We start from the raw sequence: 9,378 nt of genomic DNA, 5'->3' as shown, positions 1-9,378 counted from the left end.
AGGGTGGGGAAGTGCTCAGTTTCTTTCTGGGAACTTCATCAACTATTTTGGCTCTTGCAGCTCACGACAGTCCTCGGAGAAGGCTCAGGACCATCCTTACAGATATGGAGTGTGGGGAGCTATCATTCACCAAGAGTTACAACAAGTTGTGCTACAAATCTTTATAGGCCGCCTCGTCCGTAGCAGCCCAAGGCATTTTCTGGAGACTGGAGGGGACGATCATCTGCCTTGGGGGAATTCCCGGAATAATAAGCATTTTTACTTCGATCCCAGTTTGCGGATGTACATAGTTAAAGCCGAGGCAGTTGTAGCATAACTTGTTGCAACTTCTAATATATGATAACTTCCCATGGAAGCATACCCATGCTTGATTTTTCTACGGACGGCCCTAAAACATATCCAAGGTCTATCGTGCGTTTCAATAGTCAAAATTGCATGGAGTTCCCAGAAAGCAGGTGAATCTTCCCCATCCCCCATGTGTTCTGGAAACACTACGTCCGTTGCTCTTTGTAGTACCGCATGCTCAAGAGGGGCAAATGTAAGGTGCGAGCTCCACTTGCACAGTGATGAAGGCGCCTAGCCAGGAAGACGAGGAGGAAGTTTTTGGATATTTTTCAAGTGTTTTAACCACTTTCTCACAGTCGAATGATGGAGACTCATTAGGAGTGGCTCTCCTTAGGGGAGGCGATCTGCTGAATGCCTCCATCGCCTCCCCCAAGGCCTCACGTGTTGTACAAACTTTTAAATGCAAAATGCACGGCAATGCTTTAGCGTGTCAAGATAGGATCAACATAACAGTAAAGCGGGTGGCCAGATTATCTGGTGAAAAATTATGCTTCCTTATCCGGACTCTTTGCCGTTAAGGCGGAGGACCACTCTCAGGCTACTACTCTCGCAAAGCCTTCCGATCCCCAAATGGGTGGTATGGACGGAGACCTGGAAACGGATTTCATAATGGGTTTACTGGCTGCTAGGAGCCATAATGTCATCACGGTTGTTGTGGGTAGACTCAGCAATTGTGCCCACTTCATTCGCTTGTTCGAGTATAGTGACAGCAGAGGGTGCGGCCAATTTTTCATTGGTCACCTTTGCTAGCTCCGACGTCTCCCCAAGAACATCATTACTGACAGGGACGTGAGGCCCGACAGCGCCTTCTGGAACAAACCCATCAAGAGTCTTAAGATCGGCCGTAGTTCGACAGCCAGAACTACCCGGAGGCACACGTTCAAACTGAATGGACTCACCGCAAGCTTGTGCAGTTACTCTATACCCAACAAAACTCATATACGTGGCTTGATTTCTTCACTTGTGGGAAACGCAATTATCAAATAGCAGCGCGCTTTTCTATCTATTGCTCTCTTACCTGCAATGCCTACACCCAAATAACTTTGTCTGACCCAAGGTTGGGCCTGCCTGCTGGGCACCAGCCTCGAGTGGTCGCAGTTACTGAGTTTCACACGGCGTGCACCACCGTAGGAATACACTATGAAAACACAAGAGCGCCAGGTGAGAACCTACGAAAGACATGGCTCAGTAGCCATCTCCCACCCTGGCGGCTGTGTTTCATTGGACTCGCGTGCGATGCGACGTGCGCAGGAGGGCGACTATCCGAACAAATATGGCGTGCGTTGAGTAGGGCCCTTAGCAGTCCATTCTCAGTTAGCCCCTTCGGTTTCACCAAGAAACTGGGAATATGACGACATCATTAATGTGGATTTTTTCTACGGCGTTTCAGGGAACTACTGATATTTTCCCCACACAACCAGCACCATACGAAAAGAAGGGGCTCGCTGAAACCGAGACCCTGCAAGTGCATAGTCCCCAGAAAAGCAACAGTATCACTATAAGCTTCCAGGACATCACCAGGCCGAGTAGATTTCGGAGGATCCCCTGTTTGTAGCAATCCGCAGCCGACATCGAAGTAGATGGCTCACCTTAGTTGCAGAAAGATAATGAAACAGCACCTCTTACGCACAGTGGTTTCAGAAATACAATTACATTTATACAAAACTTTATATGTGAAATACTAAGGAGTAGATGCTCCACCAAAAAAATTTCTTGCGCAAACGTCCCGATCCGCCTGAGCGGCGCCGTGTAGCGGAGTTGGAGTTGTTCTATTGGAGAGGGGGTCAGCTCTAGTGATCTCTCCACGAAAATTATCAAAAACCTTGCTTTTAAATGAGCACAAAGAAATAAGGACAGAGCGGTAACCCAGGAGGTGCCTGCAGAAACTTGTCCGCTTGAACCTTGCTTTTAAATGAGCACAAAGAAATAAGGACAGAGCGGTAACCCAGGAGGTGCCTGCAGAAACTTGTCCGCTTGCAGTGACTTGATGCCCGTTGGGTGTACGTGCAGCTCCTCACAAAGACCGCCGCGCGAATTGCCCTGCAGGATGAGTTGGAGTTGAAATGGTGTTTTATTTCCTTCAAGGAGTCAGTTATTGTTAAGGCCCGTAGTTTTTGCAGAGATGCATCCTAGGGAATGGTCCATAAAACCGCCAAGACGGCTTCCACCGTGTGTGACGTCGCACATAGGCTCTGGCAACGCGAAAGAAACGGAAACCGCAAAAACGCATGCAAACGTCTACCTTCACCCTTGATTTTAGAAGTTATTTATTTAATAACACCAATTTCCACTGTTTTCCGAATAGTTTCCTTACACGACGAACCGCATGGCCGATGATCATGCGGCGCCTCCGTCGCCGCTCTCCCTCCTCAACGCAGCGCCTTTTGCAGAACAGAGAGGGTATCAGAGGGAAATCTTCAGTTGGTTATTCACCAGAATATTCTCATGACAGAGGAGTTCATGCAGACGGCTCTAGGGCAAGATTTCTCAGGGAAAGTGCTGTGTTGATGCAGCAGAGGACGGGTTGCCATGCACACTTAACGAAAAGGTGTACCTACGAAATCTAACAGCATGCTGCTCTTCAGGCAAGGGGCCCTCCGAAGGGGCTCTGCTCTATCTGCCACCTTCACCGCCACGACTCCGTTTCTTAGCCATGCAGCAGCAACAGCAACAGCAGCAGCAGCAGCAGAAGGAGCAACGACAACCACAGCAGCAGGTATTGTTGCATTTCCAAAGGTCGTAGCTCATCCCTTCTCTACAAAGCGAGTCTCTGGATGCAGCAACAGGAACAGCAGCTTCAAGAGCAGCATCAGCAGCGGCAGCGCCAGAGAGCCTGGCAGTGGTCGAAACCCCCTCCACGAGGAGAAAGGGCTTGCACCCGGCCGCCGCTGTGTTCGCCTCTACAACAGCAGCAGTAGCAGCAGCAGCAGCACTTGCAATGTCGAGAGCAGCGCCTGCAGCGGAGTGAGCGGCACCGCTGCGCCTCTAGGGCCTGTCACCCCCAGCTTCAGGAGCAGTGAAAGTGACGGAGATAAAAAGCAGGAGCAGCAGCAGCAGCAGGTTCCTCGCTTGAAGCAACGAGACTGCCGGGTGTCTCCGCTGTTGCTGCCTTCTCTGCGGCGCGTCTGTCGGCAGCTGCGTTTTCTGTCTGTACACCCCCACCTGTTGGCTGCTCTTTGTCCCCCTACAAGAGGCAGAAAGCCTCTTCTTGAACAACTCAAAGCACAGCAAGGCCGTGCAGAAGCAGTAGCACACGAAGAAGAAACAATTAAACACCGGGCCCAGCAGCAAGCCGCTCTGCTGCTGCACAAGGTGTGGGGCGGTGCTACATACTTCTCCCCTCGCATCACCAGGGCTGCCTTTCAAGCGGAAGAATCCACTGCAGCAGCAGATACTGCTGCAGCCGACTCAGGAACAGCAGCAGCAAATCCAACAGCAGCGCCATTACCTTCAGAGGCAGCAGCGGCAGCAGCAACAGCAGAACTCCAGCTTCCCCGCCTGCTCACCCGGGTAGCGACAAGATACGTGCGGAAGGAGGTGCAGCAGCAGTTGCTGCTTCAACAAGCAGCAGCTGAGGAATCGCCTGTCGGCCTCTCGGCAGCAGCACGTGAGTCAGCAGCAACACCAACACCGGCATCAGCAGCAGCATCAGCAGCAGCAACAGCAACACCGGTAGCATTGGAGGCTTTGCCGGAGGCCCTGTTTACGACAAGTCGTTGGCTTAGTGCAGCAAAGCAGCAGTGCCTGCGATTGTCTACGGAGCGCATCTTTTTGCTGCTAGCTTCTCTTCGTACTCTCTCCGAACTTGAAGGGGCCCTGCAGAAAGCCCTCTCCTCTGCTGCTGCCGCTGCTGCTGCTTCTGCAGCGGGTAGCTCTGGTTCCGTTCCTGCTGCTGCTGCTGCTGCTGCTGCTTTGGGCAGTCCTGCTGTTTCTGTTTCGGGTGCTTCTTTTCCTGCTACTGGGGGCTGTGAGCTGCAGCAAGTGCTGAAGATGGGGGGTGAACTGGTGGCTGCTTTGCAGGATGAGAGGAAGATGCTGCTGCAGCAGAGCGTCAGCAGTCTCCGATATTTTATTGACTTACAAACAGATAAAAGAAAATCTCACAGCCGCCTCAGCAGCTCCCCGCTGCCATCCCGAGGGAAGCTCCACCAAGCGGCCTACAAGCTGCTCCCGGCACACGTACAAACGCTGCAGAAACAGCAACAGCAGCAGCAGCAACAGCAGCAGCAGCAGCAGAGGCAGCTCAGGGGACTTGCGCGAGCCTTTAGACCTGTTCCTGTGGAGCACCTCACAGAAGATTCCCTCTGTGCTTCAAGAACGAGCAAGAACGGCAGCAGCAGCAGCAGCAGCAACAGCAGCAGCAGCAACTGCAGCAGCAGCCACAGCGGCCTCCGTCCTGGGTTGCTGCTGGTAGCCCACCCCTTTCTAGCAGATGCATTTGTCCGCGAGTCTGTTGTGCTGCTGACGTCCGTCACTCCCAACACCGTTGAGGGTCTTATGCTGAACCGCAGCTGCAGCACCAGGAGCAGCAACAGCAGCTGCAGCAGTAACAACAGCGGCAACAGGCGCGCCAGGCTGCTGCAGCGCTCTATTGAAAGACTGCCTTCTCCCCTACATTTACTTGCGGCCTGCCGGGAACAGCAGCACCAGGATCCAGAAAAACTGAAGCAGCACCAGCAGCAGCAGCAGCAGCAAGAGCAGCAGGAAGAGGTGCAGCAGCTCGATGAGCAGAGGTGCAGCACGGAAGTTAAGAAAAAGAGTGAATGGCTAAGTTTGCTTCAAGAGGAACCCGAGCTGCTGCTGCTGTTGCGGGAGGCACAGGCAGTAGCAGCAACAACACAAGCATCTTGGAAGAGACAGAGACGGTTTCTGCAGCAGCAGCGGCTGCTGCTGCATCAAGCACTTGTCACAGCCTTGGCCCAGCGAGCTGTACAGACATTGCCTGTCGCTCCCCACAGCATCAGCAGCAGCAGCAGCAACAGCAGCAGTATCAGCAGCAGCGGCATTATTATTAGCACCAGTAGCGGCCCTCATGATGCCGTTAGCCACAGCAGCAGCAGCAACAGCAGCACCTACAGTAGCAGCAGCAGCAGTTTCGTGTTGCGCGTTTTACCTGCCGAGACAGCAGACGCCAATCCTCTGAATAAATTTATTTCCTCCCCTTTTTTTGGAAGCAAAAATCGAAGAGATGGGGACACGACGAGAAGGCAGCAGCAGCAGCAGCAGCAGCAGCAGCAGCGGCTTGCTCTATGGCTTGAAAACGGCCTCAAGAGGGAAAATGAGAATACAGCCGCTGCAGCAGGAAAGCTTCAGGAACAGAAAGCTCTGCTTCACCAACTTTTAAGTTTGCTGCAACAGCTGCAGCAAACGGGTGGCTTCAGTCGTCCCAGCAGCAACAGCAGCAACGGCAGTAACAGCAGCAACAGCAACCGCCGTAGCAGCAGCAGCAGCAGCATAGTGCGCCTCGGGGGCCCCTGTGAAGGCTTTGCGAAGTTAAGGGCAGAGCGATGGCTAGGGAGACGCTCAGACGACACTGCGTTGAGCGGCCTGTACACCCGAGAACACCCACAGGAGAGCAGCGTGCATTGCCCTACCTCTGCTGCTGCTGCTGCCGATGCTGGTGCTGGTGCTGCTGCTGCTGCTGCTGCTGCTGCTGAGGTGCAGCCTGCAGAGGCGAGGGAGTCGTTGTCTGTTAAAGAGAGCCTCTTCTTAGGGCGCATGATCTGGAAGCAACGGCAGCTGCAGCGGGAACTGCGGGAGGGATTGTGGCTGCTGCTGGAGTGTACAGACACCGCAGCGCTGGAAGAGTTGGTGTTTGGCTGCTGCTGCGCATGCATCCCTGCTCCGAGCAAACCCCAACGAGTGAAGGGGAGCGAGGAGGCTAGTAGTGCTGCTGCTGCTGCTACTACGACTTCTGCTGCGTGCCCTCTGTGCTGCAGCCGCACGGTGTACAGACAGCTGGTGGCTGCAGCAGACGCCGCGAATTCTCCTTTCTTCGCATCTGCTTGCTGCTTCTCTCCGCTGGCTGCTGCTGCGCTGCAGCAAGCAGCAAACGGTGCTTGGAGCGGCCCTCTCCCCTCTTCGACTCTTTACTGCACTTCCCTTAGAGGTGTTTAGCAGTCATCTGCAGCTCTCCTCAGCAAAACGAAGAATGAATGCAGCACGCAGACAAGACATAAGGGATAATCCTAATAAAGACACTGCATCAAGCGGAGGATAGCCACTCGATGGCTGCCAACTCCCCACCTTCCCTCTCCACAGTTGCAGCAGAAGCACCTGCAGTAGCAGCACCGGCAGCCGCAGCAGCAGCAGCAGCACAAGCACCGGCTCTTACCTCCTGTGCATTTTTTGAATCAGCAGTTGCTGTAGGAGCATTAACAACTCGCTCTAGCATCACACGCACAAGGGACCACCTCGCCAGCTACTTCTTATTATAAGTTCGCTGGCTGGCTAGCTGTAGCTATAGGTATAGCCAGATAGCTAGCTAGCTAGCTAACTACCTGGTGTGGCTGCTTCACTAGCTAGCTACCTGGCAAGCCCACTGTTTGCCTCCAGCCCCCTGTCCTCGCTTTTAATTTTGTTGTCTTCTGCTTCTGCTGCACTGGCTGACTCGCTGCCCCTACTACTGTCTGGTTGTCTGTACACTGCATGCATGCATGCATGTAATTAAACTTTATTTGTTCACTCGAGTGTCCGATTAGCGCGAAGCCATAGAAGAAAAAGCAGCGCCAAAAGGTGTGTAGACACCGCAGCAAAGGCGCGAAGAAATGAGTTCTCCCCAGATTCTGTTTTGCTGCTCTTCTGCCCCTGCAGAAGAACTTTATAGCTGTGCAAACTCGCATTCAATGCATGCACCCGGGAAAGCCCCAGGTGTAGACACATATTAGCAGGTGTGCATGCATGCATGCATGCATGCATGCATATACCAGAGAATCCCTGGCCCCAAACCCAGGCAGGTGAGCAGACACCGCAGGCTGTTGTTGTCTTCCGCACACCGCCCTGCAGCTGCCTCTCCGTTTGAATCTCCTTTGTTCTTTCAACTATCCACTTTCCCCCCATCCTGCTTCTTGCTGATGCTGCTCTCCCCTCCACCGCGCTGCTTCCCCTGCGTTACCTCCGGTAGTTTGGGGCCTGTTTTTCCTATAGGCAATTCTGGCTTCCCTTTCTTCTCATTTTTGCTGCTGTTGCTGCTGCCCACTGCTGGCGAGGCTGTACCTCGAGGCTGTTGTTGCGGAGCAGTCTGCTGCTGCTGGGGTTTGCTTGGCTTGTCCTGAACACCCGGTGTTGCTGCTGTTCCAGGTTCTGCTGCTGCTTCTTCTGGCGCTGCTGCTGCTGCTGGCTCTCCTTCTGTCTCTGCTGCTGCTGGCTCTGCTGCTGCTGCTTCTTCGGATTCCTCTGCTGGTGGTTCTGCCGGTGCTGCTGCTTCAGGCTTGCCTGCCTTGAACTCTTCACTGAGAGCAACCGCTTTCCGCACAGCCTCCTCCTGTTTAAACGCCACCCATGCATATCCGTCATTATATCCTCCACGTACGTACACTTCAATATCCACAGGGCCGTACGTCCCCTGCAGCCGCTGCTTCAGCTGCGCCTGTAGCGCGCATGCAGCAGCAGCAAACCAGGCACAGATAGACACAGATAGACCCCAATGAAGCAACACCAGACACCCCAGCAGCAACACCTCCCAGCTGATATCCACTGCCACATGTTCACGCATAGGCTTCCGGTTAAGTAAGACACGCAGAGCGTCTGACTGCTGAGCCTGCTCACCTCAGAGAAGCAGCTCGGTATATGGTTTATGTACACGCGGGTAGCAGGATTCACCCAGACCGGCTCTTCGCCGTACAGAAGCCTCCATGTTGGCTCTGAACCTGCAGACACTGCCATCTTTGCAGTCAGAATAACAGAGAAAATACTGCTTGATGCTTACAAGAGGCGAGTGTATACTTTCAACGAAGCCTGCGCGCAACCCAGCAACCAGAACAAGCGGACGTACATAAACAACAGGAAACAACAAAAAGGAAACAAACAATAATAAAACGAATGAACTATTGCACAAAATAAAGACAAAAAGAGGCACTATCTGAGTACGCTTCACCACCTCCTCTCCGAAACTGCACGAAGACCGCGACAGACCGATGCGCGCGATCAGCAATCTAATTGCATCTTTCAAGAGATATTCATGAATTAAAAAGATGAATAAAGCCTTTCATTTATTCAAAATACCCCTACTATGCACAGAAAATCGTGTTTACCCTTGAAACACACGGGTCGATACATACGCACACAACCAACACACCCGCCAGCAATGAACCCCCTTAGACTTTAACGTACGGTGTGTTGTTCTTCTTTGGTGAAGGATAGGCAGGGGAAAAAAGAATAAAAACAATTAAATAATCAATTATTCGTAGAGAAAAATAAACAAAAACATTTCTTCAAAGGGCTCGAAGCAAAGCGGCACAAGGTGGTGCGCAGCAACTCCGCAGCAAGCGGAGAGCTGTTTGCTTCACACACGAATTAACCCTGTCCTGTTTATTTTCTCCCTTCTTAAATTTAAATTTAACTCATACATTTAATTAAATATTCAAATGCATGAAAACATTCCTTCATATTTGCAGGTTTTCTCCCGTTTCTTAAGAACGCCAATCCAATCTCCATCCTCATCGATTTCTTGTGCGCGCCCTTGTATGGGTCTCAAGTTATCTGTTAATTGCTGAGTGTAATAACAAGAAAAACTAAATATAAAATCTAATTTACGCTGATTAATTTAGTAGTATTAATATATATTAATTAAATAAACCCTAAGTCTTGTATTCTCAAGCAGAGGTAGCAAGACAGAGACATACATAGACCATCCAATCGAAAAGGTGTGCAGTGATTGCATACGTTTTCTTTTCACTAAGAATACGTCTATTAAAGCAAATATATAAATTAATATTTACTTAAATATATTTATATTATATTTATTAGTATTAATAAACTGTTAATACTATGTTTACTACTGGTATGACCGCGGGAAAGAGAGCACGCGTTTAC

The 9,378-nt window shown here is 51.6% G+C and overlaps 2 protein-coding genes across 2 annotated transcripts; one reads left to right on the top strand and one right to left on the bottom strand.

Annotated features, from left to right (window-relative positions):
* Positions 1 to 2,916: 2,916 nt before the first annotated feature.
* Positions 2,917 to 6,462, top strand: EAH_00056020 (hypothetical protein, conserved; the record flags this gene model as incomplete). Its single annotated transcript, XM_013393834.1, has 1 exon — positions 2,917 to 6,462. The coding sequence occupies one exon, from the start codon at positions 2,917 to 2,919 to the stop codon at positions 6,460 to 6,462; it is 3,546 nt and encodes a 1,181-aa protein (XP_013249288.1).
* A 919-nt stretch (positions 6,463 to 7,381) lies between these two features.
* Positions 7,382 to 8,229, bottom strand: EAH_00056010 (hypothetical protein, conserved; the record flags this gene model as incomplete). The annotated part of the gene is made up of 2 exons (XM_013393833.1): positions 7,382 to 7,933; positions 8,167 to 8,229. The coding sequence occupies 2 exons, from the start codon at positions 8,227 to 8,229 to the stop codon at positions 7,382 to 7,384; spliced, it is 615 nt and encodes a 204-aa protein (XP_013249287.1).
* Between the last annotated feature and the right edge of the window lie 1,149 nt (positions 8,230 to 9,378).

This window comes from Eimeria acervulina, genomic scaffold (assembly GCF_000499425.1).
Source record: "Eimeria acervulina Houghton genomic scaffold, Eah_scaff1132, whole genome shotgun sequence".
Taxonomy (NCBI): Eukaryota; Apicomplexa; class Conoidasida; order Eucoccidiorida; family Eimeriidae; genus Eimeria; species Eimeria acervulina.
This window is presented reverse-complemented; position numbering and strand designations above follow the sequence as displayed.